This window comes from Streptopelia decaocto (genome assembly GCF_964273445.1).
Source record: "Streptopelia decaocto genome assembly, contig: HAP1_SCAFFOLD_791, whole genome shotgun sequence".
Taxonomy (NCBI): Eukaryota; Metazoa; Chordata; class Aves; order Columbiformes; family Columbidae; genus Streptopelia; species Streptopelia decaocto.
Window position 1 is genome coordinate 38,160 of NW_028116346.1, and position 17,841 is coordinate 56,000.

The 17,841-nt window shown below is 55.2% G+C and overlaps 1 protein-coding gene and 1 long non-coding RNA gene across 4 annotated transcripts; one reads left to right on the plus strand and one right to left on the minus strand.

The window, feature by feature from the left end:
• The first annotated feature begins 383 nt into the window (after nt 1-383).
• LOC309452236 (la-related protein 6-like) lies at nt 384-9,791 on the plus strand. Of its 3 annotated transcripts, XM_082076908.1 has the most exons (8): nt 384-668; nt 2,063-2,393; nt 6,145-6,255; nt 7,498-7,596; nt 7,707-7,883; nt 8,135-8,345; nt 8,643-8,729; nt 8,841-9,791. In XM_082076908.1, exons 5-8 carry the CDS (start codon nt 7,717-7,719, stop codon nt 9,615-9,617), a joined length of 1,242 nt encoding a protein of 413 aa, XP_081933034.1. In that variant the 5' UTR covers nt 384-668; nt 2,063-2,393; nt 6,145-6,255; nt 7,498-7,596; nt 7,707-7,716; the 3' UTR covers nt 9,618-9,791. The 3 variants fall into 3 exon arrangements, with proteins under 3 accessions (XP_081933034.1, XP_081933032.1, XP_081933033.1); XM_082076906.1 differs by having other exon boundaries at nt 8,643-9,791; XM_082076907.1 differs by lacking the exons at nt 384-668; nt 2,063-2,393 and adding an exon at nt 3,212-3,266 and having other exon boundaries at nt 8,643-9,791.
• A 5,246-nt stretch (nt 9,792-15,037) lies between these two features.
• LOC309452237 lies at nt 15,038-17,265 on the minus strand. Its single transcript, XR_014186474.1, has 4 exons — nt 16,542-17,265; nt 16,061-16,249; nt 15,850-15,977; nt 15,038-15,203 (listed from the first exon to the last, which is right to left on the minus strand). It is a non-coding gene; the product is annotated as an uncharacterized lncRNA (long non-coding RNA).
• Nucleotides 17,266-17,841: the final 576 nt, after the last annotated feature.

A 17,841-nucleotide genomic window follows, 5' to 3' on the forward strand; every position in this document is an offset into this window, starting at 1 on the left:
ACAAGAAGAAAATCCCAAAGTCTCAACATCTACATCGCCCTAAGTGGAAGGCCAACGTGTCCCCACCATCCACCAGCGTGATGTGCCACTAGTTCATATACGATTTGGTGATTTTGAGAGAGACAGAAGAACACATGCACCAAAAATTAGAAAAAAAAAGTCTGAAAGCTTAACAAAGAAACATTTGTAAAGGGAACCGTGGCAAACAGGGCAGGTACCTGAGAGGCGGCGGGAGGCATTGCCTGTGGATTTATTCCTGCGTGTTGAGTCTGGCCGCTCTAGGAAGGGGAGGGGAGAAGACGAGAAGGAGGAAGCGGGACTGCGGAACCAGTAGCCAAACCCGCGCTCCCCCACCCTGACCCCTCCTGTTCCGAGGAGGCGCCGCTCCCAGCCAGGGCGGGTTCCCCGGGCTGCGGCGGGGCCGCCCGGCCGGGTCTGCGGGCGGCAGCCGGACACTCTGGCTTCTGTCCCAAGGTCACCCCGCTGAGCGACAGCGGCACAAGCCCGGAGGGGCTGCGGGAGGGGCGGCTCCCGGTCACCCCCCCGCCCCGTCCCGATGCCTCATGGCGGAGCTGCCTCCGCTCCGGCCCCGCCGATGCTGCCCGTGCTCTTCCTCCTCCTCCTCCTCGCCTGCCCCGGCAGCTCGGCGGCCGGGCTGGGGATCACAGGCAAGTCTCTGCTCACCGGGGGACAGGGGGGTCCCTGGGTCCCCCCGGGACCGCATGCCGGGTGGGTGGTCGTTCACGCTCCGGGGGTGTCCGTGGATGTAGCACCGCGCGGTTTGGGGTGTTTTGCTGACTTAGGAGCTGCCGAGTTGTCAGTTGCAGCAAGGGCAGCCGTAGCTCAGCAGCGGGGCTGCATCTCGCCGAGCTTCTCCCCCGGCTTTAGGGGTGCAGGACCCTTTTTCCTGACTCGTTTTTGAAGAAGGGAAGGCAAGTCCTGGACTTGGGCACTCCTCAGCCCCATCTTTTCCCCGGAGAAGAACTTTTCAATGAGGATCGGGAAGAGGCTCACTGGCTTTCCCGTTTCTTAATGCCATTTTTTGGCAGTGATCCGATGGGAAAGTGCTTGTTTGTGGGGAGGGCTCCTTGAGCTCAGATTTGTGCCTTTGGTAGAGGGGGAGGGAGGAAAAGGACTCCTGAGTGGGATCGGGGAGTTGTCCCCAGGTTCAAGCTGCTGGCACTGTGCAGATACACCAGCTGAACGTTTAAGGCAAAGAACTGCATTTTTCGGGTGAGAGATACAAAGGGAACTCATATGCAAATGTTCGGACTTTCTGCTTTTCCATGTTGTTGCTTAAATCCAGAAATAATGAAGCCCCAGCGCCGCTGTTTGCAGAGCTGCTGAGCCAGGGCGGGTGTTGCGGTGCAGGGGGGTGACTGGGGCTGGGCCCCCCGTGCCCAGCCAGCTGCTTGATCACCACCCTCTTTGGCAGGACAGGGAAGAGAGACCATAATGAAGGCTTGTGGGTCAACAGAAGGGCAGGGAGATCACTCAGCAATTACTGTCATGGGCAAAACAGACTTCACTCGGGGAAAAATTAGTTTAATTTATTTCTAGTCGAATCACAGTATGGAAATGGGATTCTAAAACCACCTTCTCCTCACTACTCCTTTTCCCCGGGCTCAACTTCATTCCCAAATTCTCCACCTGTGGATGGATGTCTGCTCCCCTGTGGACCTCCATGGGCTGCAAGAGCATCTCCTCCCATTCCTTTTTCAAATGGTCTTGGTGTCTGCAGGGCTGTTTCACATATTCTCACTCCTCTCTTCCAGTGGCTGTCGTACAACAGTTTTCCCCCCTTATTAAATATGTTATCCCAGAGGCACTACCCCTGTTGCCAATGGGCTCAATCTTGGCCAGCAGCAGGCCCGTCTTGGAGCCAGCTGGCATTGGCTCTGTTGGACATGGGGGAAATCTCTGGCATCTTCTCGCAGACGCCACCCCTGCAGCCCCCTGGCTGCTAAAACCTTACCAAGCAAACCCAATACATACAACCGCCTCCCAGGTGCATGGAGTTGACTCTCAGCGGCTGCAGAGTAACATCTGATTTCTTTTTCAGCCCGCACACTTTCTCCATGCTACTCTGCTGACCTCAGGCCAGCATCACAGAGACTCGTCTCGGCTGTGGGCTGCACTGTGCTTTTGACAGTACCACCAGTGAACGCCAGCGAAGTTGTCTTCTGGGAATACAAAACCGGCTCGCAGGAAGGAGTCATCATCAATTATGCTTTTGATAGACCTGCCAACGTGTCTCGTCCCTATGAGAATCGCACATGGTTCAATGAAACGGATTTCTCGCTGCAGATCGTGCTGCAGCAGGGAGATGACCAGCTGTACCGGTTCAGGTCCGAGTTGGAGGCCACAGACTGGTTCCAGCTGACAAAAATTAGGTAATTCTGTCCAGCACAATCCATCATCTTTATCTTTCCACCTCTTTCTGGCATTAATAATGACTAGATAAAACCCATCAGGACAGATACTGAGTGTGATAAATGACCAAGACTCCGATAATTTGCCAAACAAGAGTCTGGTTTATTTAATAGGTGAATTAAACACATACACCTTAAGTTTCTGATCGACCTCTTTTATTTCCTTGGCTAGCCCTTCTCGCACTCTGAGTCCGTGGTTGGTTGCCACTAGGGGTCTTCTCTCACTCTGATTGGTGGTTGAAGAGTTCCTTCTTCCTCAGTGCAGACTCCAGGTTGTTACTGAGGGGTCTTTTCTACCGAGTTCCCCCCCCGCTTCCCCCGTGGCAGCAATCTCGGGGAAGGCCACCTTCTCCTTCACGTCACTCCCTCCCACCTTTCCTATCCACATGTGCATATGGTACAAAACAAGTTCCACAACTTTTTACAGAAAACTTAACTATCTTTTCATTTTCTTAAGAGCCCATGCCTTATTTGGTTATATCTGTAAACAACAGCACGAATCACAGCTGCATTTCTCACAATTCCCCCTTTTTCTTTATTATCCCCTTGATTCGTGCTTTTGCCTCAAAGTTAGCTAGCACCTCCCTAGTGCCGGCCAGGTCCAATTTTGTGTTCTCTTTTAAAATCATTAATTTATACCCTGTTCCTTTTGTTGCCATTTCAGGATCTATAGGCATGGCTGAGATTTGCATGCCTTGGACTACTGAATGTATTAACCGAATAAAGCGCGGGATCATACATGGCATGAACAGTAAACCTAGAAATGCACATAGTATCATGAACCCTATTTTCTTCTACCAGGCTCCCCCAAATAAGTTATCCCACCAGTGGCTAGTAAGTATAGAATTCCATTTCTGTACTGGTACGTGTGCAACTCGTTTTATCTCTTCTGCTATTTTCATTATGGCTTCCCCATTATCATCTGTTTCCAAACAACACTTAGAAGTATTTCATTTCCCAAAACCCCCCCTCTTCAGCTAAAAGATAATCTAAGGCTACCCAATTTTGGTACACTGCGGCTCTGGTTTGAGACAATTGTCTCGCTATGAGATTCAGTGCCTCAGCTGTGCGGTTGCTTGTTATTTCAATCACTGCTTGCAACCGAATAATTCAGTTTAGCATATATATTGGGGTATGGTATCCCCAGCTTCCATCTTGGGCCCAGGTGGCTGGATCCATACTAGTAATCCTTCTGGGCTCACACTCTCTCCTCTCCAAGGCCACTGTTCTGCCATTTGACACCCCCCACATATCCAGCATGAGGTGACATTTAATTCCCGGGCTATCTTTTCCATAAGATCTATAAACAGGTTTTTCCCTACTGTTGGTAATTGGAATTCCTTGTCTTTTTGCCTTATTTCTTCATACCAATCACTGCTTTTCTGTACCAATTTCTGCTTCTCTTGCTCTCTTTTTAATTCCTGAGTGGCACTCTTAACTAACTCCTCCTTATACTGATCTTGCACTCCCCCTCTATCTGAATAGCCCCACATACCAGCTTGTGTAAAACGGATATTCTGTTCTCCCCTGGGGCAGGAGACAGAGCCTACACCGAGTCCACCTTTCCCTGGGTTAGTTGCTACCCATAATTTCTGCCCTTGGATTTCACAGTTCTCCAATTTTGTTCTATCTTAACATCCAGAATTAGTATGAGTGTGATAATTTAGAACATAGTTTCACAGTTTCACAGTATGTTTGGGATTGGAAGGGACTTCAAAAGATCATCCAGTCCAATCCCCCTGCTGGAGCAGGAACGCCCAGGTGAGGTCGCACAGGAACATGTCCAGGCGGGTTTTGAATGTCTCCAGAGAAGGAGACTCCACAACTTCCCTGGGCAGCCTGTTCCAGTGTCTGTCACCCTCACTGAGAAGAAGTTTCTTCTCAAATTTAAGTGAAACTTCTTGTGTTCCAGCTTGATTCCATTACCCCTTGTCCTATCATTGTTTGCCACCGAGAAGATCCTGGCTCCATCCCCATGGCACTCACCCTTTATATATTTATAAACTTTAATAAGGTCACCCCTCAGTCTCCTCTTCTCCAAACTAAAGAGACCCAGCTCCCTCAGCCTTTCTTCATAAGGGAGGTGCTCCACTCCCTTAATCATCTTGGTTGCCCTACGCTGGACCCTCTCCAGCAGTTCCCTGTCCTTCTTGAACTGAGGGGCCCAGAACTGCACACAATATTCCAGATGTGGTCTCACCAGGGTGGAGTAGAGGGGAAGGAGGACCTCTCTCGATCTACTAACCACCCCCCTTCTAATACACCCCAGGATGCCATTGGCCTTCCTGGCCACAAGGGCACAGTGCTGGCTCATGGTCACCCTGCTGTCCCCAGGACCCCCAGGTCCCTTTCCCCTACACTGCTCTCTAATATGTAATTTCCCAACCTATACTGGAACCTGGGCTTGTTCCTGCCCAGATGCCGGACTCTACGCTTCCCCTTGTTAAATTTCATCAGGTTATTCCCCGCCCAACTCTCCAGCCTGTCCAGGTCCCGCTGGATGGCAGCACAGCTTCCAGTGTCAGCCACTCCTCCCAGCTTGGTGTCATCAGCAAACTTGCTGATAGTGCACTCTATTCCCTCGTCTAAATCGTTAATGAATATATTGAATCATATTGGCCCCAGCACTGACCCCTGAGGCACTCCACTAGATACTGGCCTCCAACTAGACTCCGCACCATTGACTACCACTCTCTGGCTTCTCTCCCTAAGCCAGTTTGCAACCCACCTCACTACTCTATTGTCCAGACCACACCTCCTCAGTTTAGCTGTGAGGATGCTGTGGGAGACTGTGTCAAAGGCTTTACTGAAGTCAAGGTAGACCACATCCACCGCTCTGCCACCATCCATCCACCTTGTTACATTCTCATAAAAGGCTATGAGGTTGGTCAAGCATGACTTACCCTTGGTAAAGCCATGCTGACTGCCCCTAATAACCCTCTTATCCTTGATATGCCTTGAGATGGCACCAAGGACAAGCTGTTCCATTACTTTCCCAGGGACAGAGGTGAGGCTGACCGGTCTATAATTACCCGGGTCCTCCTTCTTGCCCTTTTTGAAGACTGGAGTGACATTTGCTTTCCTCCAATCCTCGGGTACCTCTCCCATTTCCCAAGACTTGGCAAAGATGATGGAGAGCGGTCCAGCAATGACTTCAGCCAGCTCCCTCAGCACCCACGGGTGCATCCCATCTGGACCCATGGATTTATGGATGTGCAGACTATTTAATTGCTCCCTAACCCAGTCCTCATCAACTAAAGCAAACTCCTCCATTGACCTGGCTTCATCCGGGGTCTCAGGGGTACAGGGCTCCCCAGGACAGCCTCCGGCAGAGTAGACAGAGACAAAGAAGGCATTCAGTAATTCTGCCTTCTCTGTATCTTTTGCCACCAGGGCACCCACCCCATTCATCAGTGGGCCTACATTGCCTCTGGTATTAGTTTTATCTGCTATGTATTTGAAAACATTCTTTTTGCTGTCCTTGAGCCCTCTCGCCAGCTGTAATTCTAAGGAGGCCAATTTCTTCCCCAAAGGGCTGTGGGGCATTGGAACAGGCTGCCCAGGGCAGTGCTGGAGTCACCATCCCTGGAGGGCTGGACAGACGGACATGAGGTTCTCAGGACATGGGGCAGTGCCAGGACTGGGTTATGGTTGGACTCCATGATCTTGGTGTCTCTGCCAACCAATATGATTCTGTGATTCTGTTCTACAGTTCTCTTGTTGGCTGCTTGAGCTTTTTCACCCCCTGCTGTAATCAGGTCACACCAGGGTTGGACACAAGGAGCTGTGAAACCTGCGTTGCGGTGCTGGATGATTGTTGGTGGTGAGTACAGCGCTTGGGTCGCCAGAGCTGTCCCTTCATCCTCCTTCAGCAGCACTCAAGCAGTTTGGAGGAAGCCAATCCTCAAGAACTTGCTGGGAAAGGCCAAGCCAGGAAAAAGGAAAGGTTGATTGCAGGAAAGGATGAAATATATATGCAGGGAGCACTAAGTCAGAAAAGGCTTCCCACGGATGCGCGAGCGAGACGCCCTGGAGCTGTGCAGCACTGTGCGAGGAGGACAGCCCATCCAATGGACCAAATTCCCGGCTAAACCTGAATAGCAAGAAACGGGTATCAAATGCTCAGGCCTGTTCAAGGATTGTTGTGGTCCCATTTCTTCTTTAGTCACTAAAAGGTGTCGGGCGGATGCTGCAGCACTGGGGGGAGATGCAGGGTCTGGTCTGATTGAAGCGGTTTTGGCCGGGGATCCGGTGCGTGCAGGGAGGTGCATTCACTGCAAAACGGCGGCTGTTTTTGGGGGTGAGACCAGAATCCATGGAGTGGGAGATGGGGCTGCAAGAAGCATCTTGTAATATTGCTTCCAGACTGATTGTGGAGGATGGGAGCAGGACACAGGGACGTGACCAGCGACGGGTCCTTCCTGCTGGGAGCCCTCGGGACGGGGAAGGTGTAGCCTCAGCCTCTCCCTCTGCACCCTTTTTCGCTCTCCCTCTGCACCCTTTTTCGCTCTCCCTCTGCATTGTGCCAGTCGTGCAGGGGTGGCTGGACCAGCCTGAGCCTCTTCCTTCAGATGCCAAGTCTCAGGGCCCAAACAAGGGGGTTATTTCCCCCTGGGGGGCTCAGCAGCACCTCCTGACCCTGAGCAAGAGGTGGTGGGTGAACCATCCCTGAGACATCCCAGGCCAGGCTGGACGGGCTCTGAGCACCCTGAGCTGGTGAAGATGTCCCTGTCATGGCAGGGGGGGCACTGGGGAGCTGGGAAGGTCTCAACCCAAATCATTCTATGATTTTCCACTTCACAGCAGCAGTTCACTGTTGTGCTGGGTGCCGATAGCTCTGTCTCTGCCCCTCCACCTGCTCTGGGTCACCGCAGGCCGGCCCGGCTGCTCCCAGGCTCAGCTGGGGCTGTTTAACCCTGACAGGTCTCACCTGGAGCCTGGTGGGTCCATAAGCACCCACTGGGCTCTTTGTGGGCAGCTCCCCTTATAAACCAGCAGCCTGCTTGTGCAGAGGGCTTTTTCTTTCTTTCTTTTTTCCCCCTTTCTTTTTCACTTTGTCTTTCAGGAACCTCACCTTGGAGGTGGGGAGGGTTGGGCTTTGCTGCCTGTGGGTCTCTAGGATGTAGTATCAGGATTTTCTACCCTTCCCAGCACTGCCAAGCAGGTAAGGACACAGCAATGAGCTGCTTCTGCTCCCCCATGGCTGGGCTGGGCTCGGGGGCTCTGCAGTCAGGAGGTGTCCCAGCCCTGTCCTCCTCCTGTTTGCCATCCCAGATGAAGGACAATGTCTTCACGTAGCTCTGGAGTGGCCCTGGGGCTTGGTTCCCAGCCCAGCTGCAGCAACTCTCTGATAGCGCAAACAAACTCTGTCCTGGCGCTGAACGTCCGTGCGTCCCGGAGCCGCTCGCTCGCCCTGCTCAGCCGCGAGGGATTCGGCAAAGGCTTCAGCGGGTACGTGGCTGTTGGGATGTGCACGGGGTCTCACCTCGTGTTTGTCCCCAAGGGAACGTGTCTCCTCTCTGGGATGGGTTTAGATTCACGGTCTCAGCACCGGGAGCCTCACAGGGTGCGGGCTGCTGTTCCCCTGTGTTCAGGGCAGAGCTGGTGTCCCTGCTGTCCCTACTGCCCTTGTGGCTGAGACTGGGCAGTGCTGACATCCCAAAGGCCACCAGCTCACGCCTGTGTCCCCGCTGCTCTGCCAGGAGCTTCTGCAACGTGAGCGATGTGTTGGGGGCTGATCTGTTGGACCGCAGCTGCTCCATCCCCGACCCACAGCTGGTCCGGAGGATCGTGTCCCAGGTGGAGTTCTACCTTTCCGATGAGAACCTGGCCAAGGACGCTTTCCTGCTGAAACACGTCCGGAAGAACAAGATGGGCTTTGTCAGCATCAAACTGCTGACGTCCTTCAAGAAGGTAGGTGGCCCCTGGTGCCGGCCAGCGGGGCTGGGAAGTGGTCTTCATGTGGAGGGTGTCCGTGTGTCTGGGTGTCCTCTCTGCTTCTGCTGGGGTGTATGGGGAGGTCCAGGTTGCCATTTCCAGAGCCCATTGGGAACGTTCTCCTGCAAACCCCAAAGATGCTCATGTGGCATGGGGACGTTGCTTTGCTGTGTTTTCAGGTTGATGGGGTCGCAGCCTGCCCAGACAGCAGGCTTAGGGTGGTCCCTGCCTGAGACGCTCATGGGGACGTGGTGACCCCTGTCTCTTCCACAGGTGAAATACCTGACGCGCGACTGGCGGCTCACACTCTACGCCCTGCGGTTCTCGGAGCTGCTGGAAGTGAATGAGGAGGGCACCAAAGTGCGGCGGCGTGTCCCCATCCCCGAGTCCCTGCTCAGCATCCCCCCCAGCAAACTGCTGCTGGCCTGGGAGCTGCTGCCCCGCGAGCAGGACGCGCTGTTGCCGCTGCAGAAGAACTTCCTGGAGACCATCATGAGGATGTTCAGCCCCTTTGGCGCCATCGCCTCCATCCGCATCCTGCGCCCGGGCCGCAAGCTGCCCTCGGCTGTGCGCAAATACGCGTCGCGCTTCCCCGAGCTGCTGAGCCGGTGCTGCGCGCTGGTGGAGTACGAGAGCCCGGAGAGCGCCCGCAGAGCCCTGGAGGAGCTCGGCCACCCGGGCGGCCGGAGCATCAGGGTGGTCCTGCTCAGTGGGAAGGGCTCCAAGAAGAAACCGGAGGCGGTGGAGGAGCTGGTGGATCATCTGGGTTTGAAAGCGCAGGCGAGAGCCGTGACATTCCCCTACGGCCTCGATGGCTCCCTGCTTGGCAGCGCTCAGGAGCTGAACTCGGGTGCCTCAGCGTTGCCATCGCTCCTCCTGAACAAGGAGCCCTCGGAACCCACCTGGCCCAGCAGTGACTTCAATCCCAGCGACTGGAGCGACACCTTCACCGGATCGCTCCTCTGCAGCGACCTCTTCCCTCCCTTCGACGCCAACGTGGGCAGCGGCAGCTGCTCCAGCCCCGAGAGCCCCCGCGGTGCCTGGGGCAGCGGGGCGCCCGCCGGGGCCCCCTGGGCCGGCAGCTCCTCTCGGGATCCCAAACCCCGCCCTGGGATCCCCCCAGAAACAACCGGGGTGTCCGAGCTCCTCGGGCTCTGCGACGGGGTCCTGCGCCTGCCCCGCGGCCACGATGGCACCGGCGGCTTCTCCAGCAGCATCGGGAGGGGAGAGCTCGTCCTGCAGCGCTGAGGCTTCTCTACATTTGGGTTTGGGGATTCTTTTTTTCTCCTTTTCTCTGTGCCCCCCCAGAGCTGTGGTGGGTGCTGCAGCTGCTCCAGGGACCCGAGTTTTGGGCCAGGATGAAGCTCGGGGTGCTGAGCGGCAGCGGGGGCTGCACCGGCACCAGCGTCCGGGATGGGGACTCAGTGCACCTGCTGCCGGCCGGACCCGCGGAGCTGGGTCGCCGGGTGCTCCATGGGACCCAGGTTGTGGAGCTGGGGTGGGAAATGAGCAATAAAGGGAGATGAGATTTCCAGGCAATTTCTGGCCAGTGTAGTGATAGTTTGGTTGGTTGCAGGACCAGGGAGTGGAAAAACAGCTGCCCAAGGTGCAGCCAGACAAGGGCAGGAGGGTCCCTGCCCTGCAGTGCCTCCCTCGCCATTCTGGGGCTGATTTGGGGTTATTTTGCTGCAGCAGGGAAGCAAAGCTGGGTCTGTGGTTCCCAGTGCCCCTTCACCCCACCCCACACAGGCATAGAGCAGATCCAGAAAAACAGCATTTAATTGAAAGCGAAAAAGAAAAAAGGTCCCATGAAAGCCACGCCAGCCCCCCTCCCCCCTAATGCAGCATCCCGCCCTCCCTAACCACTCCAGACCCACCCCCAATGTAGCATCGTATCCTCCCTAACCCCTCCAGACCCCCCCAATGTAGCATCGTATCCTCCCTAACCCCTCCAGACCCCCCCAATGTAGCATCGTATCCTCCCTAACCCCTCCAGACCCCCCAATGTAGCATCGTATCCTCCCTAACCCCTCCAGACCCCCCAATGTAGCATCGTATCCTCCCTAACCCCTCCAGACCCCCCCAATGTAGCATCGTATCCTCCCTAACCCCTCCAGACCCCCCCAATGTAGCATCGTATCCTCCCTAACCCCTCCAGACCCCCCAATGTAGCATCGTATCCTCCCTAACCCCTCCAGACCCACCCCCAATGTAGCATCGTATCCTCCCTAACCCCTCCAGACCCCCCCAATGTAGCATCGTATCCTCCCTAACCCCTCCAGACCCCCCCAATGTAGCATCGTATCCTCCCTAACCCCTCCAGACCCCCCCAATGTAGCATCGTATCCTCCCTAACCCCTCCAGACCCCCCAATGTAGCATCGTATCCTCCCTAACCCCTCCAGACCCCCCCAATGTAGCATCTTATGCTCCCTAACCCCTCCAGACCCCCCCAATGTAGCATCGTATCCTCCCTAACCCCTCCAGACCCCCCCAATGTAGCATCGTATCCTCCCTAACCCCTCCAGACCCCCCACAATGTAGCATCGTATCCTCCCTAACCCCTCCAGACCCCCCCAATGTAGCATCGTATCCTCCCTAACCCCTCCAGACCCCCCCAATGTAGCATCTTATGCTCCCTAACCCCTCCAGACCCCCCCAATGTAGCATCGTATCCTCCCTAACCCCTGCAGACCCCCCAATGTAGCATCGTATCCTCCCTAACCCCTCCAGACCCCCCAATGTAGCATCGTATCCTCCCTAACCCCTCCACCCGCCTCCCTAATGCAGTATCCTGTCCTCCCTAACCCCTCCACCACCCCCCCCCCCACCCCGAACCCCATCCCCTGCTCATGTTCTAATCCCCCCCTCCCACGCCCGTCCCACGCTTGCTGGGGGGCTCAGATTCGGGGCTTTGTCCCCGTTCGTGGCCCCGTTTGCAGCCCCGCTGCTCTGCTGGGGCAGCCTGGGACTGCGGCTGCTCCACGTCTGCCCTGCGCTTGGTGGGGGGCTCAGACTCAGGGCTGTGCCCCCGTTTTTGGCTCCGCTTGCGGCCCCGCTGCTCTGCCGGGGCAGCCTGTGGCAGCTCCACTGTTGTGCTGCGCTTGCTGGGCGGCTCGGGGCTCTGCCCCCGCTCGGGGCTCCTTTTGCGCCCCAGCTGCTCGTTGGTCGTTGGCAGGTGCTGGGGCAGCGCCAGTGAGCTGGAGTCCCGCTGGGGCACGGCGGCCATGGTGACACCGGGCTCATCGCGCCTCGGGACATTCCGCTTCAGGGCATCTTTTTGAAGGCTCTTCTTGGGGTCCCCAGTGGCTTTGTTGCTGGGGGCAGCCGAGCAGCTGGGGTGGACATGGCCGCCCGGGGTTGTCCCCGCAGCGGTGGCCTTGTCGGAGATGCTGAGTCGTGCAAATTGCATCTCCAGGTTTCGGATGGCAATGGGCAGCACCGGAGTGACTGCGGCCACCGCTGTGCCCTGGTGGTTGTACCATTGTATGCGGAAGACACGCAGGTCGAAGCAGCACCCACATGGTGCCCTCAGCAGCCCTGTGAGGGGGAGAGGGAGTTGTCATGGGCTGGGGGGACCCTCCATGGGCTGGTCCCCATCACCAATGTCCCCTGGGTCTGCTGGTGGCCGGGACATCCCCATGGGGTGAGCTGCTGTGCAGGGAACGGGGCTGCAAAGCGGGAGGAGACTCGGTTCTGGGAGGGGAAATGGGAGAGATGGCCCCGGGTACTGGGGAAATGCTCAGAAAACGGGATTTTCTGGGCACATATGACCCAGGGCAGGGGTGGTGGGTGCTGGGAGTGCCCGGGGTCGGGATGGCGAAGGGGCCGAAGGTGCCGGGGTGTCCGAGCAGACGGGGAGCCAGGGGTGCCGTACCTGCTGGTGGGGCCTGGCGGGGCGCCCGGGCTGCAGGGCTGGGCTGCTGCTGCATGGTTGGTGGGCGCAGCGGGGCTGAGCCTGCAAGAGAGACAGGAGCCATGGCCGGCGCTCGTCTCCGCTCTTGCCCCCATGAGCGTCCGGGCTGCAGGGGTCGGGGTGGGTTCCTACCTGCGGGAAAGAAGTTTTGGGGGAGCACAAACGGCTGTAGTAGCTGCAGGACCAGGGGAACGCGGGAGCTGTTCGCTCGGAGCACCGTGGTCGCTCTGACCATTGGTAACTAAGGACTCTTTGGGGTGTCCCAGGAGGGAATGTTGGGGCTCCCCGTGTTCCGCCCCAGCCCAAGAGCCTCCCCAGCTCCTCCTGGGCAGGGAAAGGGTTCAGGGAGTTCGGTGGGTGGTGGGTACAAATGCTTTTTGCTTCAAATATTATTTTCCCGGGGGAAAAGGAACAAGTCGATGCAGCCGAGCTGTGTGTGGGGACCAAGCTGCACCTTGTGCCACACAGTGAACACGTTTGTGACCATTGCCTGCGTTTCTGTGCGCTGCAGTGATAGTGAACACGTTTGTGACCATTGCCTGCGTTTCTGTGCGCTGCAGTGATAGTGAACACGTTTGTGACCATTGCCTGTGTTTCTGTGCAGTGATAGTGAACACGTTTGTGACCATTGCCTGTGTTTCTGTGCGCTGCAGTGATAGTGAACACGTTTGTGACCATTGCCTGTGTTTCTGTGCGCTGCAGTGATAGTGAACACGTTTGTGACCATTGCCTGTGTTTCTGTGCAGTGATAGTGAACACGTTTGTGACCATTGCCTGTGTTTCTGTGCGCTGCAGTGATAGTGAACACGTTTGTGACCATTGCCTGTGTTTCTGTGCAGTGATAGTGAACACGTTTGTGACCATTGCCTGTGTTTCTGTGCAGTGATAGTGAACACGTTTGTGACCATTGCCTGCGTTTCTGTGCGCTGCAGTGATAGTGAACACGTTTGTGACCATTGCCTGCGTTTCTGTGCAGTGATAGTGAACACGTTTGTGACCATTGCCTGTGTTTCTGTGCGCTGCAGTGATAGTGAACACGTTTGTGACCATTGCCTGTGTTTCTGTGCGCTGCAGTGATAGTGAACACGTTTGTGACCATTGCCTGTGCTTCTGTGCGCTGCAGTGATAGTGAACACGTTTGTGACCATTGCCTGCGTTTCTGTGCGCTGCAGTGATAGTGAACACGTTTGTGACCATTGCCTGTGCTTCTGTGTGCTGCAGTGATAGTGAACACGTTTGTGACCATTGCCTGTGTTTCTGTGTGCTGCAGTGATAGTGAACACGTTTGTGACCATTGCCTGTGCTTCTGTGCGCTGCAGTGATAGTGAACACGTTTGTGACCATTGCCTGTGCTTCTGTGCAGTGATAGTGAACACGTTTGTGACCATTGCCTGTGTTTCTGTGCAGTGATAGTGAACACGTTTGTGACCATTGCCTGTGTTTCTGTGCAGTGATAGTGAACACGTTTGTGACCATTGCCTGTGTTTCTGTGCAGTGATAGTGAACACGTTTGTGACCATTGCCTGTGTTTCTGTGCAGTGATAGTGAACACGTTTGTGACCATTGCCTGTGTTTCTGTGCGCTGCAGTGATAGTGAACACGTTTGTGACCATTGCCTGTGTTTCTGTGCAGTGATAGTGAACACGTTTGTGACCATTGCCTGCGTTTCTGTGCGCTGCAGTGATAGTGAACACGTTTGTGACCATTGCCTGCGTTTCTGTGCGCTGCAGTGATAGTGAACACGTTTGTGACCATTGCCTGCGTTTCTGTGCAGTGATAGTGAACACGTTTGTGACCATTGCCTGTGTTTCTGTGCGCTGCAGTGATAGTGAACACGTTTGTGACCATTGCCTGTGTTTCTGTGCGCTGCAGTGATAGTGAACACGTTTGTGACCATTGCCTGTGTTTCTGTGCAGTGATAGTGAACACGTTTGTGACCATTGCCTGTGCTTCTGTGCGCTGCAGTGATAGTGAACACGTTTGTGACCATTGCCTGCGTTTCTGTGCGCTGCAGTGATAGTGAACACGTTTGTGACCATTGCCTGTGTTTCTGTGCGCTGCAGTGATAGTGAACACGTTTGTGACCATTCCGTGCGTTTCTGTGCGCTGCAGTGATAGTGAACACGTTTGTGACCATTGCCTGTGTTTCTGTGCAGTGATAGTGAACACGTTTGTGACCATTGCCTGCGTTTCTGTGCGCTGCAGTGATAGTGAACACGTTTGTGACCATTGCCTGTGTTTCTGTGTGCTGGAGTGATGCAGAGACAGGAAAAAGGGACGCGAGGGGGTGTCACACAGCGCGTGTTGCCCAGACCTCACTCCAGCAGTCCCCTGACCAGGAAACCCGAGCAGCCCTGGATCCCCCTCGGAGGGGCTGAGCTTTCGTGACACTTGGGAGGAGACGGAACCCACCACTGTGTGCTCCCCAAAAAAGGGCTGGATGCTGCACATCTGCCCAGGTGCTGGGACTATTTGTGCTCTGCAGGACCCCGGGGATCGGGTCAGTACACCGTACATGGACCATTTGGCACCACCAAGGACATCCTGGGAGGAACAAGAGGGCTTTTGCTCCCACTATGTGAGCTGGGACAACTCCTGCTGCAAACCAGAGGCCAGAGCTCTGCAGTGGCCCGTATGCTGTTAATTAATCGCACTGTTCTCTATTAGCGAGGCACCGCTGGCCGCGAGGCTGGCTGAGCCCGTGTGCCCACTCGTGGCGAGGACTCTCGTTGGGGGCGTGAAGACAACTGGGCTTCTAAAAACATCAACCTTTATTTCATTTTGGAGCCAACCCGCCCCTCGACGCCTCCGCTCGACTCGCAGCCGCGGGAAAGGGCTCCTCAGCCCTGTCTGTAGGAATTGGCCTTGTGTTTGGGCAGGAAGGTGAAGCTGGTAGGTACAGGGCCCAGAAGCATCTCGCTGGAAGAGAGAGAAGAATAAAACAAAAAAATAAGGAGAGGTTTGTGTTCAGTGCACCGTACACAGTTGTTTGATGGCCCCGTGGCTCTATAGCGATGGTGACTACACTCAGGTGTCTCAAATCAAGACTTTAATCTCCCTAGAAATGAAGGCTGCTGCACAAAAGCACCCACAGTGCTGAGCTTCAGCCCCAAACCACAGCCCCGGAGGGACGAGCCCACCAGGTCAGGGCAACGTCCTTCTCGCCGGGGAGTCCCCAGGGGCGGTGCCGGGTTTGGTGACCTGACCGCGGCGTCACCGCTGGCCGGGACGTGCCAAAACCCAACACGAGCCTCCGAAAAGCTGCTCCCAACCTCTCGCTGTGCGTGTGCGGAGCCAGAACCCTGCTCGTGCCAAACCGCATTAAGGTCAGGTCCCAAAATGATGGAAGTCAGCGCTAGCGCGATCACATTTGGCCTCACTTAAGACTTGAACTATCTCACACTTTGGAACACGCTGTATTTTCAGTGCACAGTAATTTTCTTTAGAGTTGAGGTGGTTTAACATATTTCCTGGATGCTGGTTCAACTACAACTTTCCATAAGGTGACTTTGTGCTCTGCCTTGTCCCTTCCCACCCATTTTACTGAAATTCAACGCTTTCTTACCTTATTTTAATCCAATCATCCACGTTCTGGCTTGCCATCAGCGTCTCCAGATAGTCTCTCCCATGTAGTAAGGCGGTCGCTCGTTAATTTCCTGAGGTAAGTGTTCTAATAAGCCCACTGGGATGTACCTGCAGTGAAACGCAGCAGCGGTGGGTGCGGTGGGTGGACAACGCGGGTTCCTGTGCTGAGCGACCCCGGCCGGCAGAGTTACCTGCAGAGGAACGAGAGCCATTCCAGCAGGAGCTTCCTCGTCTTCTCCACCCCCTGCGTGTCCGAGCCCCAATGCTCGAGGCCGTAGCTGGTGAAGTCCTTGAGGAACCCAAATCTCTCACTGGAAGAGATATCCCAGTGGCGCTGCTCCTTAATTTCAGTGAAAAGCCACGGTTTGATGAGCGCCCCTCTGCAGCAAAGAAGTGCATTGTTATTCCCCTCACTGATGCTTCTGAACACGCCAACTAATCTAAGAGGCTTTCCAGCACTCATCTGCCCGCCAGTGCCGCTTGAATCTTTATCTCAATTTCCACAGGAACCTGCTGGACGTTCCCACAGATGCAAAGTGATTTTACCAACTTTCAAAGAGTAGTTTCGCCAAGAAGAAACTTCTGGTGTTTTGGGTCTGTTCAGGTATTTAATTCCCTTTTTACTCTTGCACCGATGGAGCTCAGAAGCGAGGGGGGAACACAAGCACTTGCCTTGCGATCATGATTCCCGAAACGCTCATCTGCAGGGCTCGATTAGCATCTTCGTAAGACAAAATATCACCGTTTCCTGTCCAGAAGAGAGAAGCCGGAGGTCAGAGCGATACAGAGGGCAAGTCAAGCTGAGCGAATCCAGGCATGGGAGAAAATTCACAAATGACACGGGGTCCAAGAGCCAGACTGGCCAAAGAGGCCCCGCAGCTCACGTTCTGAGCCCCCCAGGGATGTTGCTGACACTCCACCTCCCTCAGGCTGATCCTCTTGAATTCAACACGCAGCACTTCTACTCCGGCCGTGGAGCTGGCGAAGAAACCTGCAGTGAGACCCCAAAAAACGCCGGGAGGAGGCAGAGCAGACTGGGAATAACGGGCTTCAGCAAAGGAAATGACACGGGCAGGGGTCAAGGATCCCTCTGCAATGAGGTTTATTGGGCTGAAAGCTCCCTCCCAGAGCACCGCAGGGACCATCTCCCTTTGTCATGCACGCAAAGCTCAGAAGCACCCACGAAGACGCTCCCCGCACCTGAATTTTTCACTGTCATGAGCAGAAAACACTAAAAGCTCGTATGCAGCTCGGCAAAGGTGTTTAAAAGAGCCGCTGGGCTGCGGGGAGTGGTAAAGTCACCCCCGTGTTGCGCAGAGTTCCCCGGACACCGGCCAATGATCCCTGTACCGTGACCATGGAGGCTCCCCACTCGCGGATCTTGGGAGTTATTTTGTGAGCAATGTTCATCTTCTCTTGCACCCCCGTCCGTATCTCCACAGTCAGCGGGACGTCCGGCACCTGCAGAAATGGAGGGTGAGGCAGGAGTCGGCTCCATCAGCTCATCCCCCGCTGCCGGCAGATGCGCCGACTCACCGAGTTCATCCCTCGGACCATCTGTTCAAACCTGTTGGTCTGAGGCATCAGGGCGCAGCCTCCTCCCTGGGGGACAAAAAGCGTTAGAGTCAAGATTTTCTGCCTCCTCGCATAGTGAAGATGCTGCTTGGAGCTGCTCCACAGCAGCTCTCTGCTCAGGGGATGCAGCTGAGACTTGGAGCATCCCAAGACTTTTGGAGCATCTCAAGACTTTTGGAGCATCTCAAGACTTGGAGCATCTCAAGACTTGGAGCATCTCAAGACTTGGAGCACCTCAAGACTTTTGGAGCACCTCAAGTCTTTTGGAGCACCTCAAGACTTTTGGAGCATCTCAAGACTTTTGGAGCATCCCAAGACTTGGAGCATCTCAAGACTTTTGGAGCATCCCAAGACTTTTGGAGCATCTCAAGACTTGGAGCATCTCAAGACTTGGAGC